Source organism: Zootermopsis nevadensis, unplaced genomic scaffold, assembly GCF_977971745.1.
Source record: "Zootermopsis nevadensis isolate Lab colony 2312 unplaced genomic scaffold, Znev_1.0 Znev_ptg000064l, whole genome shotgun sequence".
Classification (NCBI taxonomy): domain Eukaryota; kingdom Metazoa; phylum Arthropoda; class Insecta; order Blattodea; family Termopsidae; genus Zootermopsis; species Zootermopsis nevadensis.
This window is the reverse complement of record NW_028259195.1, coordinates 2,477,458-2,503,274: the sequence shown is the minus strand read 5'-3', so window position 1 is coordinate 2,503,274 and position 25,817 is coordinate 2,477,458. Positions and strand designations below refer to the sequence as shown.

The 25,817-nt window shown below is 36.1% G+C and overlaps 1 protein-coding gene and 1 long non-coding RNA gene across 5 annotated transcripts in view; both read right to left on the bottom strand.

Moving 5' to 3' along the window:
• Positions 1-17,317, bottom strand: part of LOC147871118 (uncharacterized) — a 48,512-nt gene extending 31,195 nt beyond the window's left edge. For both annotated transcript variants that reach the window (XR_015532784.1, XR_015532786.1), the window contains exon 1: positions 16,733-17,317. This is a non-coding gene — a long non-coding RNA (uncharacterized LOC147871118). The remainder of the gene's footprint in view (positions 1-16,732) is intronic.
• Positions 8-25,018, bottom strand: LOC147871117 (structural maintenance of chromosomes protein 6-like). 3 transcript variants are annotated; one of them, XM_087341151.1, is made up of 14 exons: positions 24,934-25,018; positions 23,881-23,980; positions 22,539-22,702; positions 20,513-21,758; positions 19,753-19,891; positions 18,330-18,423; positions 15,604-15,707; positions 11,554-11,706; positions 5,890-6,049; positions 5,374-5,458; positions 4,547-4,705; positions 3,726-3,886; positions 1,156-1,245; positions 8-854 (listed from the first exon to the last, which is right to left on the bottom strand). In XM_087341151.1, the coding sequence occupies exons 9-14, from the start codon at positions 6,034-6,036 to the stop codon at positions 669-671; spliced, it is 828 nt and encodes a 275-aa protein (XP_087197277.1). In that variant the 5' UTR covers positions 6,037-6,049; positions 11,554-11,706; positions 15,604-15,707; positions 18,330-18,423; positions 19,753-19,891; positions 20,513-21,758; positions 22,539-22,702; positions 23,881-23,980; positions 24,934-25,018; the 3' UTR covers positions 8-668. The 3 variants fall into 3 exon arrangements, with proteins under 3 accessions (XP_087197277.1, XP_087197276.1, XP_087197278.1); XM_087341152.1 differs by lacking the exons at positions 8-854; positions 1,156-1,245 and adding an exon at positions 1,856-2,116 and having other exon boundaries at positions 5,263-5,458; XM_087341150.1 differs by lacking the exons at positions 22,539-22,702; positions 23,881-23,980; positions 24,934-25,018 and having other exon boundaries at positions 11-854; positions 5,263-5,458; positions 20,513-21,134.
• Between the last annotated feature and the right edge of the window lie 799 nt (positions 25,019-25,817).

Below are 25,817 nucleotides of genomic sequence, written 5' to 3'. Positions count from 1 at the left end.
GAAATATAAAATATTTAACTAAAGAAGCAACAAAAACCTTAAAACAAGGACTTACAAAATCACCTATGAAATGCCAATGTAAGGATAACATTTATACAAAGCCTGCTCTGCTTCATATAAATCATGTGGCCTATTTATTCGTTCTACGTGTCGTCTGGTGACGGCGTAGCTTACAGTTCTCATACAATTTACTCTGAATACCATGCATGGCACAGGTCATATTTGAGGATTATGTCTACGATACCTCAGTCTTTGTGGAAATCACTATATTAAAATTAAAATTAAAATATGGTGTATACAGTCACACGCTAAAGTTAGAAATGTATTCCGACTATGAATTTGTGACTCATGAATTCAGAGTGAGAAGCAAACTAGAAGGGATTTATGTACAATGATTCTGTCAAAATAAATACATTAACATCATCACACAATTCTGTTGGCCATACACATTTGAAAATATGCAAAATACTGGGCAAATAAATTGTAAAATATGGTACAAAAATCGATAAGGTGTAACAGATACAGCGCAGAATTGAAACAAACAAGGCAGAGTTACAAGGGAACCAGGGAGATGCTGGCAAGGTGATGAGGCTGATAAAGGCATTAAGATACTTAATCCATGAAGACGAGAAGGTATAAATGAATGAGAAACTGAAAGCCACAAACAATCATTCAAGGCAGAATTGGCACAATGCCTGTACCAAGTACCACAAACTAATTTCTAGGTAACAGAAAACAAGAACAATGGCGTATGAACAATCTCCTGTAGGCATGATGTCTTCTACATGAGGGTCATTCATAGACGACACTTTCACTTCCAATGTCTGTTTTTGGTGATCAATCTTAATTTCACCCTGCAATCAACATTTGCCAAAATCAAAGTCTCTGAGGAAACACAAACACATTACAAATTAAAAACATAGTTAACAGAACACGTAAGAGGCCACAAACATCAAACATCTGATTCAGCTTTCACTGTCAAACCCCAAACACTTTTGCCTACATACGACTTAATTTACTTCTATTGATTTTTCACTTAAAATTAAATATCATCCCACCACACGTCTGACAATACGTTGGATTTGAGAGAGACTACTTGTCCATAAAACAGAAAAGTTGAGAACTACTGTTTTAGAGAAATGTTCTGATTCTTACTTTGCGTCCGCACCCTTGGAGCAAACTCTCGAAAAGGGACTTCACTTGCAAATCAATCATATCACGTGGTTCGATCATGTTTTCTAGATCCTGAAACATACAAAACAGAAACTAAATAACCACAAAAGAAACAGTTCAAATTCCTATAACATTATACAACAGCTACTACAGTCTTCAAAAACGCAAATCAAAATACCTGGTAGGGCAGGAGTACCTGAACAGCTGCATTTTCACCTTATCCAGCGAAAAATTATTAGCCACAGCTACTAGGATTCATACTACTCACGTAACAAATATCAACAATTCAGAGGAACATACTGCCTCGATATTTTCAGCCCTAAAGATGGAAGCAGGACGTTCCTCAGGAATGTTGGTATTTACATACAAATCCACATGGATTTACAACCCACAAGACCAATATTTACGGATTAACAACAACGGCTTCATGAATTCATATTTAACAACTTAAACAAATGTTTAACGAGCTAAGAAATGTATGCACAGCGTAACAGTGATGGTCCAGTGTCTGTGATGTCAGTTGTCTGGAATCAGTAACAATTGATCCATAACCACTGTGCCCCTGCCAGCAGCTTCCAAAGTCTGATTTCTCACTCAAATGAAAGTAGCATTTTTTAAAAAATGTGCATTTCTCATTTATAGTACCACACCAAAGGAGTTGCACAGAAGTGGCACTTAATCATTGATTGCAAATGACACCGAGTTTATTACTTTCACTTACGCCAAAACTTGATGTAGCAACTTCCAGTACAAAATTTACAAGTGTAACTCATACTATTACAAAGATTTAACAAAATGTAAGCAAGCACGATAAATATGAAGTTGATGCAATGTTGCAATGTGTAGTCTGGCAGAGGCGCTTAATGCCTCCGAAACGTTGGTAAATTTCTACCATAACCTAGAGGACAAGTCACCTGATTTCTTGCTGCTTGCACATTACAATCTGCACAAATATAAAACATTCAAATACAATCTTATTCTTCTTCAGTATCTCGTCATCAGAAGACAGGCGGGCAAAATTATCTTAGGGTGGCTAATAAATCCTTTGAAAGGGTTACAAAGTTCAAATATTTGGGAACAACAATAACAAATCAAAATGATACTTGTGAGGAAGTTAGGAGGAGATTAAATTCTGGAAATGCTTGCTACTTCTCAGTCCAAAATATTTTGTCTTCCTGTCTGATTTCTAAGAACCTGAAAATTAAAGTATACAGAACAATAATCTTGCCTGTTGTTTTGTATGGGTGCGAAACATGGTCTCTCACTCAGAGGGAGGAACACAGATTGCAGGTGTTTGAGAATCGGGTGTTGAGGAGGATATTTGGGCCTAAGAGAGAAGATGATGGGGCGTGGAGAAAACTGCACAATGACGAGCTTAAAAATCTGTACTGCTCCCCCAGTATTGTGAGGGTGATTAAGTCGAGAAGAATTAGATGGGCGGGACATGGATGGGACAAGAGGTGTGCACCGGGTACTGGTTGGGAAACCTGAAGAGAAGAGACCGCTGGGGAGACCTAGACGTAGATGGGAGGATAATCTCAGGCGGGATCTATGGGAGATAGGAGTTGACGGAGACTGGATTTTGTTGGTCCGGTGGAGGGTTTTGGTTAATTCGGTGATGAACCTTTGGGTTCCGTAAGCCATCTAGTTAGTTAGTTAGTTAGTAGTTATTCTTCTTCAGTTGGTGGACCCTGGCTTCCTTACATACAATACAAAATTTCCCTGCCTTCTTTTACTTCCCCTGAGTATTACAATTTTTAATAGTAAATGAGTAGTAATTTTTCTGGAATAAACACAGCATAAAACAAACAACCATTGCAGCAGTGTAGTTACCATGTGCTTTATACACAGGAGGTCCCTGGTTCAAATTTCAGCCTGGAGACCTATTATCCTGAGACTTCCCTCAGTCCCTCCAGGCACATCCTGGGTCAGTACCTTAAATTAGGTGAGGACACACCCTTTCCCATCCATTATATATCATCTAATGCCATAAAGTCTTAACTAGTAGCTAATGACAGTGGCGAAAAATAAACCACAAACAAATAAAAATATAATTTTCAAAGCAAGTGACTTCCACAAAATCCGTCGCCAACGGCGTATTTCCCGAAAGGATAAACAGAAAGTGGGGATGAAGTTCGAGTTTCTCACAGAGAACAGGTGAGTATCAAAGTCATGGAAGAACATCTTTCCTCCAGTATGTTCCTCCGAGACAAAAGGTACCCACATGGCATTACAACTAGCAAGATCAACATCGACAGAAAATTGGGATCTCAAGCCAAGTTAATTGTAAATTTGTCTGAATAAAATAAAACTGGTACTGCTGTTCAGTCTGATATGCATTCACTACAGCGCAGATGCAAATAAGTGCATTACACAATTTAATCATTTAAAGAGAAAATGACAGCCATCTGAATTGTAAAAAAGGTTGTAACATAAAACTCATTCTATTGTAAACATTAATCAACATTTGAACAGAATAACAACCTCTTTCTTAGAGTTTAAAATGGTAGTGACCTTTCGTTTATGTGACATCGACTCTGCACATGTCCTACCTTCCTTGCTTCCATAAAGAATTTGTACTTCTGAGAACTGCTACTGTTTAGGAATTCCCGGACATCTTCCCGATTCAGAATTGTCACGGGATTGTCAAGTTGTATGTTGAATGCTGATACAATTTTGTCCAGTTCTTCTTTTTTCCTGGAAATTACTTCACCTGCAACAGGAAACAAATGAGAAATGATATATACACAGTAATGTAACCCACTGACCCAAATGTGATCAACTGCTACTCCAAACAAACTATTTCATTGAGACGGTCGGGACCTGGTGCCAATTTAACGAAGATGAAAGGATAGGCAATGTGCCACTTACAGAAATCTTCAATATTTAAAAGCTGTAAATTTTGTAATATAGTAGAGTCAATCGAGACTATTAGTTTGAATGGAGTACAGTACATAAATTTTGTAAATCAACCTTCACCCAAGTTATTAATTCAATACATCAAGTAACGCGAGTTGAAATAAACTGAAACTTCCTATATAATGCTGTATATGGAGGAAGACCAACAGGACTCTCAGAAAAGAAGAAGCCTAATATGACACTTTTACGCAATTTCAGTAAAATGGGCCTGAAATCTGCGCATCTTTTTAAACAGCCAAAAACAGAACATATTTGAAACAAATATGACGAAACAGACATTTACACATAATCAGTGTGCATGGTAAAATGCCCTCTTAAAACACATATACAATCAGGAAGGGGACAAGTCATATTTTATTTATAAAAAACTAATTGTTTAAAGATAACAAATTTCTTGTTGAGAGCATCCAATATCTGAGATGAAGGAAAAGCAGAGGGAAAGAAAGCCCAGTACCTTCTTCTGACTTTATTTCGTATGTGCCGTGACCAGTTGCATCGAAGCGTCTCCTTACAATTATATGGTCACCATATTGTTCTCTCTCGTAATTAAGGCGACCAGTATTCTTCAATGTCACTTCGATGGTAGCAGTGACTTTACCCTTCTTTATAAATTCTGGAAGAAACAGGAACAATTCTAAAATTCTGATACACACACTTAATCTTCCTTCCAATATCATATGAAATAAAATTAAAGTTTCGGCCCAAATCCACTGTTCATTCAGTATTAGGTTAACTGAGAGGATCCTTCGCAATTCTCATGTTCTCTAATTCAGTCATTTGGGCTTGATGATATTAAACATCACGATCTTACAAAATTTACTTAATGGGTTGGCAATAAATACCATGGTATAATTTTTAACATCAGTGCAGGAATGGTAAGTCATGGTAGGAGAATATCCAGCGCACAATATGCTGGATCTTCTCTGCCCCCTGAGTTACCAAGCTCACACACGTACACACTATGAATTATTTTATATAATCAGATTAAAGAAATTTAAAAACATAAATAATATGTACTGTGAAATTAGTTTTAAGGGAAGATAAGAGATGACAAATTTCAGTTCATTACCTGTGTAGACTGTACACTCAGACTTTTCAGACTGGACTAAATTCAAGCTAGATAAGCAAAGACTAAACCTATGACCTTAGCAACTTGTTACAATATGTTACCTTTCAAAGAGGTTCCTCTCTTAATAGCTCTTGAGTTACCTCCCAAACCAAGTACAAGAGCATAAACTATTGCAGTCTTGCCACTGCCATTCTTCCCAAAAACAAAATTACCTCTTCCGTTCAGACGAACCTCCAAGGATGAGTGGCACATGAAATTTGTTATGTATATTTTTTCAATGATCCCAGATTTTGGTTCCTGTAATGTCAATATTCTTTTAAAATAAAATTGCAGTAAACTCTACAAATGAGGCAAACTTGTCCCTGAGCACCAGAACCATGCTAGTTCAGTTGCAACACATCAATCACATCTATAATAATCAATCTTCAGGGGCTCCTATAATGTACAAAGTTCCACACTTTTCTGTCAATTCATGACACACAGATTGAAACTTCAATCTGCAGTACAACAAAAGTGGAACTCCAAGATCCAAATTCTTAAAATGTTCACACATGAATACACGACTTAGAAGAAACCCAGGCACCAAAACAAATATTTAGTAACATGGCAACCTGGTACATATTATAATTTATGCTCTGCGTGTGTAATCATGTGCCTATAAATAAGGACTCATATACAGTATATATTCACGCATGTACGCGCGCACACACCAGTTACATAGAACTCACATTTGAGGGGTGTCCACTAGAACTGGATTCGTCTCCGTCATCATCTCTTCGGAATTTAGAGGTGCTCGGTGCATCGTCTGATTCTCGAACTCGCTCATCTCGACTGCCAGAGTTCTTTTGTTCAAGTGAAGCTCCTTTCACATTCATTTTTAAAGATGACCTACAGAATCAGAAACATGTGAGAACTACATCTTTACTTCTTAGATAATTTCATAAAAATGTAACAAACTTAATTTCACAGACTTCAACACAACTTACATGCGTAATACCTGTCTCATATAAACCGTACTTCTTGAATGAATTATCCTAGAAATAAGATAGAACTTTCTTTCTGCTGTTACGTCCTCCCTTACATCCAAACTAAGTAACCACATCTAAACAATTACTCATAAAACACACAAAATATGTAGCTTAAACTCAAATTTTAAATATTTCACGATACTGTATCACATCACTACTCGCTTACACAGGCCCACCTGACTCAATTCTCATTCAGCTAGACACTAGATGTACGTAATTTTTAATAGGTCTTATTTCATAAGGAATTCAAGAATAAACATATATGCAATTTCCACATTTACTTCTAGTCAATCAACAAAATCTGGACATGTGAAGGCCAGAGTGAGCGAGCAATTTCACATGAGATACGGGTCAAATTCCATTTTTAGATCAATGAAATCTAAAATCCTACAATGAGCTGGGTTTATGGCTTGAAATAGAAATCTAAGGAATTCACACTGAATTTCTTGGTAAACATCAATTTGGAAGGCACGTACTTGGAGGAGCTGGTAATTATATAATTCCCCGTGTTACATGAAAACCGAAAGTTTACTGGTGTTCACTCGACTCGCCACCAAAGTCAATTTCCATTTATGCCTGTGTCCTGCCAGTGGTCTCCTTACTTCAAACGTGAGGTACACATTTCATATACCTCCAATGCGCGCTACATGTCTCCTCCATCAAGCCCTCCTAGATTTTATTATCGTAACAATATTTTTGAATACGCTGGATACTACGTGCAGAACGTAAAGCCTTTGTGTTTGCATTTCTGTACAAAAAGTGCTCAAAATCGTTTATATCGAGGGGAAAGTATGGAATTTGACATAAACCGACCAGTCCAAAAAAGGAATATTAATTAACAAGAAACAGAACAAGGGGGAACAAATTACAAAATATTCTATCAACTGGTTTCAAGGCACACATTTCTTTCTACTCGGATCCCAAATACATCCATCCACACTCAATTCGACTCGAATGTAGAGAAGTTTACACAGCCCTGTTTTAGTTGCAAAGAATAACAACATACTAGGTCTCTCTTCACACACGAACATGTTTTGGTCATTTAAAATTACGTAACTTCAGTATCGCAAACCAGACAGCGTCGAATGACAGAATAATTAGTTAATAATTAACCGGAAAGTATTCAGGATGGACGGCCAGTGGCGTAGTTTAAGGTACCATCCAGGCATCTTCCTGGAGATACTGAGGAAAATCATGAAATACCTCCATCAGAAAACACGGTCTTTGGGCTGAGAACAGAGCCTCACAAATACGAAACCCGACCTGTAATTATGTGACTGCGATGATGTTCTTTGTCACTGAACAAGTAGACCAATTTTCTATACGTGTTTGAGGATTCTTACGTTAGTTAGGGAAAATTGACTGCATAAAAACGTAACAAATGGCTGCTCAGTCAATATGTTCTTGAAGAAAGGTACATTTATCATTAATTATATTACAAAAATAACGTTATATAAATCAATAATGGACTGAATCGTTTCCTTGGCTTTATAAACTCGTCATTAAAGAAAAACTAAGATGATTTTGGTAAGATCTGAGTTCCCCACGGCGACGAGTATGATGATGGGGGCACAAGGATCTGAAACGGCGGTCAATATCTACCAAACTATAAACGGCTTCCGTACAGACTAAACTTTTAGACGACTAATAGTGCCTTCCACTGACGTTAAATTGTTTCGACGGGTAAGATCGAGCGAGTTCACCCGGTGACTGCCACGACTGCACACTGGTCGGCAGAAAAGCAGCTCATTCATTACAATTGCAGTGCCTAATTGGGCACCTCCAAATACAAATTAGAGAAAAATCCGGGCCAGCCTTGTGACATATTCTGGCCTCCTGACGATAACTGACAGATACAATGACCTGAATGTTAACGCCATCCGCAAGTTAAATATGAACTCGGACACGCTGTCAAAAATGTATCCCCTTTTAAACCGTTGCTCTAACACTTTTAAGTTTTTCATTCGGGCTACTACGGCAACCGCTGCTCGTTGTTGTCTCCATTTTAAAGAAGAACAATTAGGATTCTCTTAGCTCGAATGTGACTCCGATGCAGTTCGAAGAGCCTCACACAACAGTTAAATGGAGTATTCTAATTGTGACTGCGCGTGGTACGTGCAGCGCGTCCTTCGTTCGCGGATGAAAACGGCACCTGATGTGGAGGGCAGCTGCTAATACTTTAAAGGTTGCTGTGTATGCGAGTGGAAATGTATATGGATTCTGAAAGACTAAATATAATTAATTCATCAACACAAATTACAGGACAGAATTTAGCAATTAGTAAAACTCTTACTGGTGAATACCATAACATAGAGATAAGTGTAAAAGTTTCAACCTGTAGTTAATATCACCTTAGCTGTACACACAGCCATGTTGTTCACAATCTTGCAGTTTAAGAGCTTTCAGTAGAGGGACAAAATGTTTGGTACTGGTGAACAGTTGTAATTACAACTAATACTTTTGCTGCAATGTCACTGACAATTAAAAAAACTGGCACAAGAACAAATATAAATAAAAGCTTTCTTACTCAGACTAGTGACAGAGTCCTCAAGCAATACGGTACGATCCCTAACTCACAAAGCAAGATGCAATCAAGCCATGGCCAGTGCATGCCTTTCAAATTCCAATGCAATGCCAAATGTAGCACGACTTTCAATAAAAGATAATCATCACAAGGCACAGAAAGTATGATCCCAAAATCCTAACAAGCTGTCTTTTTATACTAAAACACATAAGCTCCATTAGGCCCTCATGCTATTGTCATTAAAGAAAAAAAGTAACCATATTTATTCCTCTGTTACTTTAAGAATGCTTTGTCATTTTCGAGGAACACTTATCATAAACTGGCAGGAACATTGTAAATTATAAATTGTAAAGAATACAGCAATACCCAGAGGAACTGAGGAAAATAATGAAAACTGAAAAGTTTGGGTATCAGATTTGAATCCTGAGACTATGGTGAACTGGAAAGAGAGTAAAACAAAGCAACTGTGACATATTTCGTTGGAATGATGAGAAAACCTCAGTCTTGACACCTGTAACCAATTTCAGGATGTAAGCCACATATAGCGGTATAAATTTTTCCTATTAATTACAGTTAATACATTCATTCATCAATTTTTAAAGGCAGATATTCCCTTTTTATTGCTACATATGTAAAAATTAATTTCATACTCATTTAGAGAAAAATTATTATCGATATGGTAACGTGATACATTCACATACTAAATAAAACCTACAAGTAAATATGTAATACATACACATTTAATAAAATGAACACTGCTAATTTGATACTAATTAAAACAAATTATATAAACAACAAAATTGTTATTCTTTAACCCACTGCTCCTCAGACTGTACAACAAGAAAAACACAGTGAAATGTCACTTGTAATTTTAAACTGGGTTTAAGGCCCCACAATCTAATGTTTAAAATGTTTTAAAAATAAATTAAAATGGTGGCATTTGACATGAATATATGACGATTCACTTGTGGGTACAAGTCGATTGCTGAGGTACCAACTGAGAAGCTACAGAATTAAATATGCTATCTTGTTATTTCTGTTTCATAGAGATCCTTGTAACAGCAAAGAGCATTCTCAGATTTTTTTGTTCAATATTTGGACCAAATACGTATGCTGCAGGACTCTTGTAAGGGGGGGAGACTGTACTGGGAAGACATTTAGACAGGGGTAGGGGTGATTTGACTGAAGAGTATCAATGGGATTAGCAGAGCAAGGTATTGTATCACCTGCCTGGAAAGAGTAGTAAACTATAGCACGTCCCACAGTATGATATAGCTTGCTTTTATGATATATAAAGAGTTCAATTTCTTCCCAATAAAAAATGACAATCTCATAAACTCATGGGTATTTTAAGTATAGAGCAGAAGTCTGAACTTCACTCCCTCAAATATATACACAGAGTCATAATGATATAAACAGGGACATTTCAAACTGCCTTTAGACTGTTTTGTCTGATTTTGACATTCTGCAGGAAAACAAAATTCCTTTTAATTATTCCAAATTGTTTGAAAATTTCAAGTGAATCTTAGTTAGACAATCCTTTCCTTAAAGTGGATGATTAGGTTAAAAATTAATCTTCGACATACTGTTAAGCCTTAGAAGCATTTTGGACATACACAGTGCTATTTGTCTGAATATACAGACATTATAACAATATCACGACACAACAGGACCATATAGTCCTATTCAACCAACCACACACACACAAATTAATGGGACACTCAACCCTTAAAGCTTAGGAACATTTGTTCACACAGATCAACGCTTATATCTTCTAGTAACCGAGACCTTCAACAAAATGATGGACACCAACAGAATTCAATGGACGTCATGGTATTGGCCAAATTTTATTTTAGATTTTAATTGCATTATTCTTATTACCAGCTGCCGTACTGCCACAACAAGCTGGTTCAATTTCACTGTCAAATGAGATTACTTCATCAGAGACAGTCTTCAAAATTAGCTGTTCTCTATTTCGTTCCTCAAGTTTCAACTAAACGTAACTTCAATACATATGTCAGTTTCTGTAAACATACGACGTAGGTCATTTACAGTATTCAAACTTCCAAAACAACAAAAATCACGCAACTACAAACAATGAATGAAGTATTATTTGTTGTGGCAACATTGCGTGTTTCATCTAGCTTACATTCAGATGTCACTGAATGCACAATATCATCCCCATGTGATCTTTTGGTAAAAATAACCTTCATAGGGTTGGTAATCTTAATTTCAATTTCGGAGTTGTGTGTGTGTTTGCTTACAGTTCAAAAAAAATATATTCTAATTCATATGAAATTTAAAGTGCTTCTTCCTGGAAACCAAGAAGATATTTTAGAAAAGTCAAAAACTCAGTCCTGAATTTGAGTGCTGGTGATGGTGATTCCTGTTGCTTGGAAACTAGACATGAAAGGACAGTGCCATGACCGAAATTGCTTCTTTCAATGAGCAGACCACAGTAAAAATGGCTGCAACTCCAAAAACAGAGATACGGGTGAGAAATGGCCAATGAATTTTGCTTACAAAACATCTTGTTCATGCTCATAAGGTTCTTTTACATGCCATAAAACTATGACATGAGACCGCCGGCTTTACTTCCCCTCTGAAGGAAGTTTTATCATCCTTAAAAGTCCACCGACCTCGGCTGGGTTTGAACCCGTGAACCTTGGGTCCAGTGGCGAACACGCTAACCACAAGTCCACTGAGGGCAACTTAAAAGTACAATAGTCAAAACAAACAGGTAAGCAGATTAATACGGAGCAATCACATTATTACACATTATCAGACTTTCATTTCATCATGCTGACTTAAGAAGTAAGTAATGAATTCCCTATTTCTACCTGCTGACTCAGACGACTCCACCTTGATGTAATAGCCTCCACATCTGATTTCACTGTCTGTGACATGATGCCATCATCCACAAAATGACGTCCAATATCCTGGATCTTGGCCAGGCGAGCTTCTGGATGATTTCGAATGTAGTTTTCAACGTCCTTCAAAAGAATTGCTAAATCATTTACTTTCACAAAACATAAATGTAGCTATGGTGACTTCGAAAGCGATCCAGGAATGACACTTTTTAGGATATAAGCCAAAAGACCGATCATTTGCAGGAATTCCATAATCTTCAAACACAACTCCATATAAATTGTTTGTTCTTTAATGTGTTTACTCATCAAGGAGACGTGCAGAAGACTGAAATAAGAATGATAACCTTGCAAGCTACCCTGAAAGACCATTTCCTCAGAACTCACTCTGATCCATAAATTTCAACAAGAGATGTGAAAAAAAATATAAGCCAGTTCAGAACGTAACTGCTACATCGCTGCAAATATGGAGTCTTCTCAAAGGTTTCAAACTCAGTTATTCTGACCGAGGTTTTTTGTGGGTCTCCTTAGTATTTTCACATAAATGCAAGAAAACTGCCCTAAAGTAGACTCTCCCCTCAAAACTACCCTACTCCTATTCATTCAGTTACGAGGGAAAAAAAATATGTTAATGCCTGCACTCATCATCTTCACAGTAAATAGTCTACATGCATTATCCTCAGAAGATAAATTTCAAATTCACTGAATATGTAACATTTGAGGTTTCCACAGTGACAAATCCAAAGACAATGATCACTGGTAAACTTATACCAGACCACAGAAGACAGCCATCTTATGTCTGGTCATCTGACTAAGTGATTTCCCTAATCGCTTCTCTAGTTTGTCCAACAAATCCATTTCTTGGGCAACCAAAGCTGATTAAGGAAAATTCTCATATTTTATTCAATTACAGAAATTTCAAAAAAACAAAAACAGATGATAGCTGAAAATAAACTATAAACTCTTGCCTGACTTACAACATGACGTAAAGTCACCTGGTAATTAAACAATATCTTACTATTAAATAACACACGTAACATTTATGCACACTGAGTGGAAACATAGTGAGTATGCATATACTGAAAAATGTGAAATGATTCAGCATCTGTGCATCAGTCACCAAGATCCAGTTATCATCTCACTTACTCATCACCCAGATGATGGAGGCTGCAAAGCATCTCAGCAATATTATGGTAAAATTAGAATGAGCGAAGAAACATAACCAGACTTTTCGGTACGTTTGTTGAAGGAATCTGACTGATGAAGAAATGTATGTCTTCCAAAACAATTCATTGAAGATGTCAATGGAAGCCCAGTGACACCAGAAACGAGAAGATCACAACATCAAAATGCTGATACGTTTTTCTAATTTCAACAGAAACATCCATTATAAAACTGTTAATATAAAAGTACACATATATAAACAGTTCTGTCAGTACAAAGTTCCTCTGTTACGGATGACGGCACAGTACAATCTGTTAAATCATTCTCCATAATTTCAAAATCGCAGGTTGTATCATTTAGAGGTTATGAATCTCGATGTAAGGTCATGTGTCATACTTGCAATTTACATTTCTTAAAAACTTGCAGAACATAAATCAAGTTCTGTATGAAATAAGCAATATTGCTATAGACATCTGCAACATTTCAGAAATATCTTTGACAGAAGAAACAATTAGCAGACCTCAAATAGGTAAGTGGTTTCAAAAGTTCAAAAAAATAAAATGACTTTCATCGAAGATACTGAAATTTTACAGAAACCATCCGACAGTAAAGCAGATAAAAAGTTATACAAATTAGGGAACTTGTTTACAAATAAATCAGACATCTCACCAAATGTAAGTTAATAAGGATGGATTCTCATTCTGATACAAAATCGTAAGAACCGACATACTGCTGCAAAATTTGTGTCTCATCTGCTGACTTACAAGCAGAAGTAGAGTCAAGTCGATATGTCGAAACTCCTGGAAAACTTCAGAAAGAACCTTATTTCCTTTCCAGTGATAAAACAATGGTTCATGGGAACCCCAAAACAAATCTTCAAAATTAACACGTCTAGTATGATGAATCATAAAAAATGCCAGATGAGTTAACTCAAATGCAAGGAGCACGTAGAATGTCCTCCTCTTTTGATGTAAACAGAAATCTGTATTGGGAGTTTATTTCATATATAAGTTTTTCTAAATAAAATGTTGTGATTGCTTTCTTCACTCTGTTGTTTGTGCAGAAATTTCTGACAACCATTCCGGCTGTTGCGCATTTCTTAACATATTCCTCCGCATCTAGTATTGCGTGACTTTTCGTTCTTCCAAAAACTCAATTTAGAATTCAAAGCGAAAAGGTTCGATGACATCAATGAAATAAAGGGGACAATCAAAGACTAGGTTTTTCAAAATTCCACAGCAACTTATGAAATTACAGAAGCTCAGTATTTGCTGTAACAGGTTTGAAAGGGTACTTCAGACAGAACAGCATCAAATAGCCAATAAGTACTGAGATAAAATTTCAGTATGGAAATTTAACTTGTCACATCTCGTGACACTGGCTATTAATGAAACAATAGGAATGTGATTCCTCACAGCAACTGCAGGATACAGAATGCCGGATCTTAAATGTAACAAAGATAATAAATAATAAATATGAGGACAACATGAAAATAAATGGTTACAACATTTAGGAAGAATGCACGAGAAGAGAATTCCAAAGCCACTTTATCAACATAAACCGAAGAGTAGAACAATCCAGGAATGCCTGAAAACAATACGTGCATGGGGCAGGCCAAAACTTAATCCATAATGTTGATGTTGATCACGATGAGACGAAACACCTTCGAAAACCAACGATGATAGATTCAAGTTTTAGATCCTTTACAGCAACACATTCATAAAAACCAGGCCAAATCTTTGGCAAGACGAGAGGACAGTATTACTTTTGACAACTAATTCCTGTCCGAAAAAACAAATAACAGCGTTCAAACGTTTACCACAAGAAAAAATCTTAAAGAAATTTCATTTTCAATCATCTGGAATAAATTCAGAGCCATGCGATTATAATAGAATTTGTCAGAATATGTAAAGTCATAAGGGGCATAATTTAAAGCTGACCAATTCATTAAAGCTTCCCTTTCTCATCTATCTAAATGCTGCTCTACAAACACAGAAATATGGACAACTGTCCCTCCCCCTAAACTCGATCGGAGATTAATTTCTCAATTGCCCTCGTAAAATCATTTCAGTTTCCAGAGTCAGCATCAGAAGCAGGGGATTTTGAATACAATTGATTTTACTGTTCAAAAATGTGTAGGTGAGAGCCATCTGCAAATCACTGCACGGCTACATAAAGAAAACAGAAAAGTAGGCTTTATGAGATGGTTCTTTATAATGAAAATCAAAGGTTCCTCAACAGCTTACTATGCTAATCATTCCACTACCAAAGGGCACAAGTGACTACTTTATTCCAGCAGAGTTATTAGGATGTCTTCCAACTACCCCTCCACACATGTGCAAATGCACAGAGGTTATATCAGTTATGGTTTCAGGTGGAGACAAACACATACGAAAAGTTAGTTGTACGATAAACAATAGATAAGTACAAAATTTTCATTTGAAAACCAAACACAAGAACACAGGAATACTTAGGAGGAAAGTACTGAAACGTTAGGTGAGAATTAATTTTTCTGTAGCTTTCAAGTTGCCCATAATGTTACAGATATTGCAACACATCTACATTTCAAAATTTGGAACCTTCAACTATTTCCAATACTGAAAAAAAATTTGAAGAAGTCTTCATACTTCCTGCTGTGAAAACCTCAAATCTTACAGAAAAAAATATGTAACTAAAATCTGGCACAGAAACAAGAAGCATGTTATTTTTATTTCCAATAATTTCTTAAAAACAATGAATAACAGTTCTAAATCAAATTATTTCAGTAAGCAAAATGACCACATTAACTTAGATTGTAAGAAACAGCTGATTCCCTCACGCACTGAGTTAGCTATGCACAACAGCAATTTCTACACTTACCTCTAAATTCACCATATTCTTGTGAAGCTTCTTTAAGGATCTTAAACTTCCTTGCAACATTCTGAACGCAGTTGCCTCCACTGCTCCGCAAAACAGATCACTTCCTGTGAAACACAAAAATAAGGAGAAACAAAAAAGCTGTACATATAACAGAATTATGATGCCAGTTCAATAAGTTCCAATAATAAAGTTTACTGCAGCAGTCGTGGGCACTGAAATGAGAAACTAGTAATTTTTTATATCAAGAAGCATCACTGCGAAACATGTAATGTGCTGCATATGACACATGCTTCACAAGTATGTCCGCTAGACAGTGCCGAAGTATAATGTGGTTAATTTTTATGTCAGTCAGGAATTTTTGTAGTCAGCAGTCAAAATGTCAACATCAGAACTTATGTAAATAAAGAACAACAAACAGTTGTTGCTGGTTCTTAATTGTAGTGAAAATAATGTTAATAAATTGAAAAATTGGTATAAATTTACACAGTTCTTTGTGTGATACATTCCTAAGAAACATGAATGTTTTGTTATAAAGATTTATAAACTTAATGACATGACTGGCTACACATGTGACAGTGAAAAATCTCACTAGGAGAGTAGCAATAAACTTTAAGAGGAAAATCTTTTCTCTTCTATGGACTTATGCGGTATCAACTGTCAGTCAGAAACATACGATAATGACAGGGGAACTTTGGTAATTAGACACAGCAGTGATATCGAAAGGCTACCAAGATGTGAGCTTACTAATCCAAGTACATGAAAACAAATTAATATGTTTTGTTAATGGAAATACGTCGCAAACAGCCTGCATACAATTTATATAGACTCCACTCTATTTTCTGCTTTTGTCTTACTATTCAGTTATAGAATTCACAGCTACAATAATTAATTTATAAGGGTCTTGGATAGAAATCACCAACATTCTTCTCTCTGTAATACAACCTCTTCCTTCAGAAACAGAAACTTGTTCAGCTGATCATAAATTTGATTATTCTTATGAGTTAAATACTCATCACTGTGATCACAAAATCCTGTTATTTATTCTGAGTCACTTCAAAGCAGAGGTCATGTATAATGTCCTGAAGTTTATATAAATTGCATGAAATGACATGTTCGAAATTGTTCTTACTTTACGTCCTCCACACAAGGGAAAGATGACACACATAAATTCAACAAACGCTCAAATAACAAAACATTAACTTGCACGTCCTCGCAATATATGACAGAAGAAATGCAGTGGACACACAACAGTTAAGCCATTATCTCGTACGCAGGGATGGCAACATCTGAAAAGCAGCGAGCACATCCCGCCATCGCGGGAGAATGAGGGATATTCAATTATCATTCTTTGCGTACTGTAACAAACTCTGCTGCCATCTACCGACTACGGATCTGAAGTAGATCTACGTCGAAGCACGCTCCATTGCACTGCCGTTTGAAATGCTACCTGCAATACCTCACATATTGTAATATAGCTGTGTGTTGGTTGTCTTAATAACCTTCCACATTAGCCATTAAACCCCAATATTATGATGCTCAAACCTTATTACACAAGTCTTATAGCATCAAATATTCATGGCAAATGACTATTAACTTACAAAACACAGAAATACACACAGTAAGAAAACAAATTCAACAAGTCAAAAAATCAAAAAAATGCTTGAAATTGTCAAAAAAGCGCACAAAACCAAAAAAATCGAAAAATTTCACTTTAAAAATTTGTTCCCTAATTTTCAATTTTTTGTTTTTGTTTTTTACGCTTTTACTGACGTGAAAACCTCACATCTTAAAGCATGTGTCAGCTCAGAGGTTTTAAAGATGGCAAAACAAACTGTAAGGCAGGTCACACACATAGAGAAAATAAATTAATATCAATGTTATCCAATTTTAAATTGTCTGTTGCAATGGTTTCCGATCAGTAAATTATAACTAACACCTCCTAGGTCCATACATGGCTTGTTCATTCAAAATGCTGTCACTCTGAACTGATATTCATCACCTTCCTTCAGATCATACAAAGAATTTAGTGTTACACAGTTCAACCAATCAGATACTTACCAAAACTAACACATAATGCTCCTCAATTACCGTATATACCAAAATTCTATAGTCGTAAGTAACTACTTGTCAAAATCAGCTATTAATATTAAAATGAGTTTAAAAACATTACAAATCAATACTCAAGTACTCCAGGTGTTGGACAATCCCCCATTCAGCCTGGACGACTTTCAAGGAGTTCTCTGCAGAGGGAATCAATGGGACGCACGACTCCATACACTTACGAACACTTTAACAGTCATTACTAACCCCGATCAATCCCCAAACAGGCTTCCTTCAAAAAGCCTGTAACTATTTATATTTCCCACCAGTAACACTTTATTGTAATGTCTCAAAATAGATTTCATCTCACTCCACTTTTCAAGTTATAACTACGTGCGTTGTAAATTCTTACCTAATACATTGACTTGGAAAGATCCTTCATCCAGACCAGAGCTGTTCCGTAACATTCTATGTCTTTCATCTGTCTTGAGTGGCTTATTTTCCACAGACCATATTACTTCTGGTGGAGGTTCACTAATAAAATCGATGTCAACGTGAAAGATCTGGCCTGCTTTGATGCGGATATCATTCAGAGGTGTCTTGATTTTAGGGGGATGTCAGTTTCATAAGTAATATTATTGACAAACGAATATTTCTCAGTGTTTAATAAGTACAGAAATACTTACAGTATCTTGCTTCAGCAATCGCAGTATCAGATGACTCGCTAGGTTCACTCTGGCCAGCTGAATTTGTTGCAATGACATGGAACGGTACAGTACCCTGAATGGTAAGTAAAATTTCTTGTTTATTTTGGTGCAGTATGTGACAAAATACACCAAAGTAAATTAGAGAAGTATAGAACTTGTACAAAAATACCATTAAAATCTGTAACTCACAAAAGAAGTAACTGTACTGATTATCTCAGAATGAAAAAATGAGTCATAGATACAGCCAAAATAAGAGATGTCAACTACGGCATCAGACTGCTTCTGTTTCATTTTTGTGAAAATAATGGACAATAACTTGTAAGATATCAATTTGTCAATTATATTATCAATATGAACAAAGTATTTACAACTTTTAATTTATTAAATTATTTTAAGATGCTGGAAGTCATCCCTCCAGCGCTCGCGTCCACCTTTGGAACGTCCCGACTCGCGTGTGAGCGCCGCGCCGCAACCCATCAATTGAGCAAATACTTAATCAGACTATTACTGACTTTTAATTTATTTAAGGAGTTACGATTAAGAGACTAATAAAATGTTAAAACATTGTATAAAAGTCCAATTGAAGCTTCGATTTCATCGATTGAAGTTTCTAAGCAGTCTCTTTGCCTAGAATAATTCTCTCTAATTTTATCCAGTGTTTTATTTGTGAATTTTGTGATATCGCCCAATAAATTATCTGGAAAAATAGCTGCCAGAACTCGATCTCGGTTTTTAAGTTTTTTGCGCATCCCTTGCCCCGAGGAAAGTGAGAGATAATGTGCCTTTTTACTTCTTCATAGGGGAAATTTTAGAAATTTATTCATTTTATCTTTGCCAAGATAAACATCACTTATCCCTAAGTTGGAATCTTCATCTAAACTTTCAGCCGAGTTTTCTGATTGACTATCGTGATTCTCCTCTCGTGGTTCCTCATCAGAATCCTGACTATCATCGAATTCACAATCTATAATTTCTCCTGCACTCACTTGTTCTAATAACCACTTCAACTAAATATTTGGATCAGAAGATTTTATTTTAGAAGACATTACTGGTAAACGTGACCAATAGAGACGAAATTAACCCAAACTTAAAAACAATTCACTTTAGAACACAAACACTCGCGTGTGAGCGGGCCGCCGCACTATCAGAATTCTAAAAGTAAACTGAAAAAAGCAGGTCTATAGTCGTAGCTAGAAATATTTCCTTTGAAATTCCCATTTAAGGGGGTTTCCTCTTAACATAGATAAAGCGACAGGAGAGAAAACAATTCCTAGAAAGAGTGTATCAGACTTCTACTGAAAATGCGGCGCTGCGCTCACAACGCGAGTCCTGGAGGGTTAATAACTGTATCTTGAAGAGAAAGGAATATCATCAATATGACAATTTGGTATTTTTAACTTACACTGGATTGTTAAGCATTCACCCAGTATGGACTTCCTTTTTCCTTCTTCTGAATAATACAGCCAGTAATGGGAGAACCACTATCTCATTTACGTCTACACGGTCCATGATAAGTGGCTTTCCAGGAGCATCTGGTCCGTCTAATATAGTAAATAAATTTATAAAGAAACAGATAAATTATAATCGTTTTAACACAGCACACTATGCAGAATTTAATTTACGTACTGAATATTCTGCTCCTGTAATTACAATATTTCTATCAGTGTTAGTAACATTTGTAGTTTCAACTGTTCTTAATGATGTCAGTAAAGTGCCTTCAAATTTTAATTTTGTTCAAATATTTTAAGTCGTAAACACAGACCCATTTAATGGAATAATGAAACAGAAACTTTCACTAACTTTTGTGCGTGTATGAGTGTGTTTGTCTCTCTGTCCCTCTCTCCCAGTAGTACGCACGGATATGTCATACTGTCACATTTGTATTATAAAGGAAAAAAAAGTGGAACATAACAAAGATATCCTTTAGTTCATTATTTCTTTGAAAAATATGACGGAAATAAATTAAAATTAAGAAACTGTACAAATAGCAAAATACTGCTAATCAACCAATGTAATATCAGATTACTTGTTTCTCTTTTTCTATAAAAGAAAGCACTACTTATAAACATTAAGATTTGAAGAGAACAGAAGTAAATTATATGGACTAGACAAATATATTTGATTATTATTTTATTTTCACAGAATCGTATGTGATTACATACCAAATTCATTCTTCGCAATGATGCTCTTTGCTGTCTCAAGAGGATCAGACTCTCCTATGCTACTGACAGCCTTTACTCGGAAGAGGTACTCCTTCCGATGTATTAGTCTTGTTACGTCATGAGATAGACCTGAAGCCATGCCTGCATCTGCCCATGTGCCCCTTGACACATCCATTTTCTCCACAATGTAATGCAGAATGGGACTTCCACAATCAACCAAGTGGTACCTTACACGTAAGGCGAGCGCCCTCCTTTGTTATATTGCTAACCACTAGAGGACCTTCAGGTGGAGATGGTCGATCTGTAAACATATTATAACTTTATGATTAAGAACATTTAGATTCATGGTATATTAATTTCATTTAAAAGAAATATTCAACACCTTACTTAAGTATAAGAGTAGAATATTTATTTTAGACTGAATGCTTCACATCCATATCTCATTCCTAGGCTTGCTTCCAAAAACAAATAATTGGGTATACGTAGCCAAATAACTTCAAAAGCAAATAATTACTATTCTTAATTTAATATGGTATGAAAGTTGTCATTTTATTTCACTTATGTAACTAGTGCTTTAATTTCATAACAACAAACTGCAGCTATGTAAATTCTACACTACAACCATTGTGATTCAGTACAGGACACGAATGACAGACACTGACATTTACTTTTGTATCCAAAACACTTCACTTCAGAGAACTGCCTAAATGTAAAGTAAGCTTCCACATGAACAAGTATCCCTAATTCTATAAGCATAAGGGCAAATACACTTACATATACCACGTATCAACAAAAGTAATTTTAATGTTGATCCTGCTTTCTTGGTACTGGTACAAAAAGCAAGACCACTATTAATAACGAATCACCATGAAAACTTAGAAATATTTTAAAGTCATAATACAATACTTTCCCATCTTTATTTCGGTTATCAGACTGACTGGCCTAAGTACACATGTGGGTTTTGAAATCACACTCGCCTAGCACAGTGACACTGGCAGAAGCTGAGGACTCCATAGTGTGAGAGTGTAGCGCCCAGTATCATAACGAGCTGAAAACAAAATCTCAAACACAGTCTGATTGGCAAATGTCTGAATATCAGCTCGTACTTCAGGTTCAAAAGGCTTGCCATTTACGGAGCATTTGTCTTTAGGTCTTGGTGAAGCTCCAATTGGGATGGTGTAATTAATCTTCTGATCAGCTTTTACTACCATATCTTGTAGCAAAGTCTTATCAAACCATGGCGCCTCTGAAAAATAAATAAAGATTTCTTTGTGGAGATTGAATTTATGTTACATAATTGTAGTAGTGTTTTGGGACATAGGTATCCCCATTATAAGGGAAGAGAAGGAAAAGGTAAAAAATTTGAGATTTGAGATTTTCACAGCAGTAAACATAAGGTCTATGATATACCAGGTTATAATGCCATGTAGCCTTGTAGGACAGAAGTGATATTAGACTGAAGATGGATGCGATGTGTTCCTCTAAATGTTGGTAACCACTTAAAATGACTATATAGCTTCATGGCCAAGAAAACCATGATTTTCAGAGAGGGAAAAAATTTAAGTGATAATTTTTTAGAAGTACCACTAGTCGGTAGCTAGTTTCAAATTTATGAAAGCACAATTCAAAATTTGAACTGTGTAACATTTTTCAATGATTGTCTTCTGGGTTGTAACATCATATGGACTTGTAGGTAGATACCATTGAAGATGGCTGTCTTCAGACTCACCACCGTCAAAACCTCAAATTCTACATACATTGGTTTAGAGCTACACACTGTCTTTGTCTGAAGATTGAATCAGTATGTTTCTATGAAATTATGGTATCTATCTACACGTCGACATGGTGTTACAACCTGGAAGGCCAAAACTGTCATCTTCACTGCCATGAGAAATTAAAATCTCACACAATATAACATTTTAATTTTAATTAACTTTTACAAATAAAACATCAATGTCTTTTTTGTTGTATATGTCAGGCATCCCAAATTTCCTATCTAAATTGCCAACATCACTCAAGTACTTACGGAATCTGGGCTTGGCAATAACTGATTTTTATGGTTCACTAAGTTCTCCCAAGCCACCTTTGTTTACTGCAATCACTCGAAATTCGTACTCTTCGCCTTCAGTGATATTTGGTGAGGTTCCTTTCGTTTTGTTTCCAGGAACCTCAGCTGCCTCCTCCCATGGACTGTTTGCAAGAATATAAGGTTTTATAATTATTATTTTGTTTAGGTTTTTATTATCTATTGGCAAAGTACATGCATATGCTAGGACAGCAAGTAAAACAGGTCACAACTGCTTCCATACACGTCTATGCCATGAAGTAATCACCGCAGATTTAAGGTATTTTACCAGCACTCACATGTAGAAAAATAGTGGTACAGAGATGTGGATCACAATCCCCAGAAAGTTAGAGACTGTGCTTAATCATAACATTTGGTGTCCATTAGAACATCTCTAACACTGAGCATAACCTAACAAGTTACATAAAAGCCACTGTCAGAATAGTCTTAACTGTATTAACATAAAATTCCGTTTTAGGTATTACCAACTCAAATACACAATTGTTACTGTCATTGTTATGAAAATAAAAGATTGTCTCCATGCAACTGTACCCACTAAGAAGACCAATGTTGAACCCCCAGATGATACACGAGTGAACATGTATCAGCCGTGGAATGATGGTGAAACAGGAAACTTAAGAACTCTGAGAAAAACCTGTCCCTGCGCCAATTTGTCAAGAATATACCCACATGGACTGCCCTTGGCATGATTCCAGGCCTCCATGATGAGAATGAATAACAAATTCCCTATATAATAGAATTCAGAGTGCCCAAGTACTTGCACTTTACTATTTAATTAATATAAATATTTCATAATCCTATTTTCTAACCCTCTTTATTATTACAAAGACATTATTGTCATTTTATATAAGAATATGTAAATTTATGAGGACTGTCATGACCATGATTTTTTTTACTACTGAACCTATTAACAGCACAAAATTGTACATGAGGTGGGGTCTGGCATAGTAAATAAAAGTTGTTCTATCTGGTACATGCTAGGTATGTGTTTACTAGGAACACCACCAATCAGAGTGAAGGTATAATTCTGACATATATTAAACCACAGGATTGAAGACAAAGTCATTACTGAGCAAATATATTAAATTTTATCACTTGTGCATTCCATCACACCTCTTAAACATAAAGTTCCAGAGTTAAGTCCGCCCAGAAGTCCTATACCAGAATGGGTTTAAATTCCCTATTCTGGTATGTCAAAGGTTAACCAATGGTCATGCAAAAACAAATAATTTTCATATTATAATAATAATAATCTAAAACACGTGCTATATACAGTCATTACCCAAAACTAGTCTCTCTTCTCAATAATGTACCAGTTATAGGAGATCCTCCATCTTTCTTGGGTGGAGTCCATTCCAAATCCACATGATCCTTGTCCCAGTCTGGAAGAAGAATTATAAGAAGAAGCATTGTTATGTGAATGATATTTGGCAACGTAATTTCTTACAGAATGTTACCAGTATCATTCTGAATTAGTTACACAACATTATACAGTAAATTCTTGTTTCTCTTAGTAGCGGATGAACATTATTGCATATTGCCTGTGGGAAAACAAAGAGTGGTCTACATCAGTACTTATGCAGTTCTTTCAGAAGTGATCTTTAACATCATTATCATAACTTATGAAACCTTTAAGAATTAAGTCTACTGTATTCTGTTATTCTTGCACTACACTTGTTTTGGTTTTCTTAATGAAGTTCCATTTCTGTGATTACAAGTTTAGTTACATTGCCTCTTGAAACATAAATTAGTGGTTTGTCTATACTACACAATTGATTTACTTCAGTTTAGACTTAATCCTCAAAAGCATACTAAGAATACTCAGAATACTAAGTGACGTTTCGGAGGGCGAAGAAACGGAAATTCTATGACCCGGACAAGACCACTATGACCCTTAATTACATTACACCATTCCAAACAGCTGTAATTCTATTATATTCCTGTCCGAAGTCTCTAACATAATTTTCAATCACAACAATCCTGAACAGGTTCAAAACTGAACTCCTGAAACAGTAATCAAGAGATATGCTAGTCTGGCTTGGATTGATGCTTAATGTAATCAAACTGGAATGCATCGAAACAGAAATACAGATGACAAAAGCAGATGCCACCCAGCAGAGCTTCGGGGATTAACTATCTAGTGCATAACTGTCCTCCGATGGACGCTAGGCATTCACACCCAGATAACCTCACATATTCCCTGTTCACGAGTAGCTACATGCGGGCTCACAGTCTGTGACACAAAACTAATCTCGCTGCATCAAAGTACCGAAATCCACACCCCGTCAACGAGCAGATGTCACACTTAACACAAGTTCACGCAAAATTAACATACCTTTCACATCCTAACAAATTCCCGACTTACGAACGAAATTAGTTTCATCACGTGGCTTCCAAAACACAACACACGAAGAATAGGCCATTTTCTTTTTAGACAGGCACGCCAACCTGACAAACTGGAAAGAAACCCACGTATTGTGCACGATACGGGAGTATATAAAATTCACAAGAAATCGTAAATACATCCAGACAATTGCTTGCCACATCTGTCAATAACGAATTGCATCGTGAAACAGTTGCCAATCGATTTCATAACCACATATCTCGGAAAATGTAACCTATCCATTTGCGTAAAATTAGCCAAGGCTCTGAGATGTACATGTAATTATAAGGATTTCATTATGAAGTCAAAATTCTGTGGGTATGATTTAGTATCATATACTGAAATTATTAAGAGAAGACCTCTAAGGGACTTTCATGTACATGGCATGCTGTTTAGTCATGAGCTCGTAAACAGGATATTCCACTGTCCACCACTCGCACGGGAGAGAAGCCGTTAGAATGTAATGAGTGTGGTCACAAGTTTGCTAAAAGTTCAAAATTACATATGTGATGACATGTACACATTCCTTCAGAACAAGTATAAAAGTGGATAGAAAAGTTTTTTCTGTACAAAATAAAGTTATAAAAATTAAAACTAAAGGTTTATATTGTTGGGAAGGCTCCCATCTTACACGAAAACACATTTACAAATTAGTGATGAATCAATGCTTCTTTTGTGTTATCCCAATGCCACTGAAAGTAGATATGTGACTGGCAGGTAATGCATGAGGAACAGCCTATTATATCATCTTTAAGTCAAGCATTTAAAGGATCCTCATTGCAGTTCTGTATGTCAGTAAGAACATGCTGCATTAGGCTAAGGCTAGCTTTGGTTAG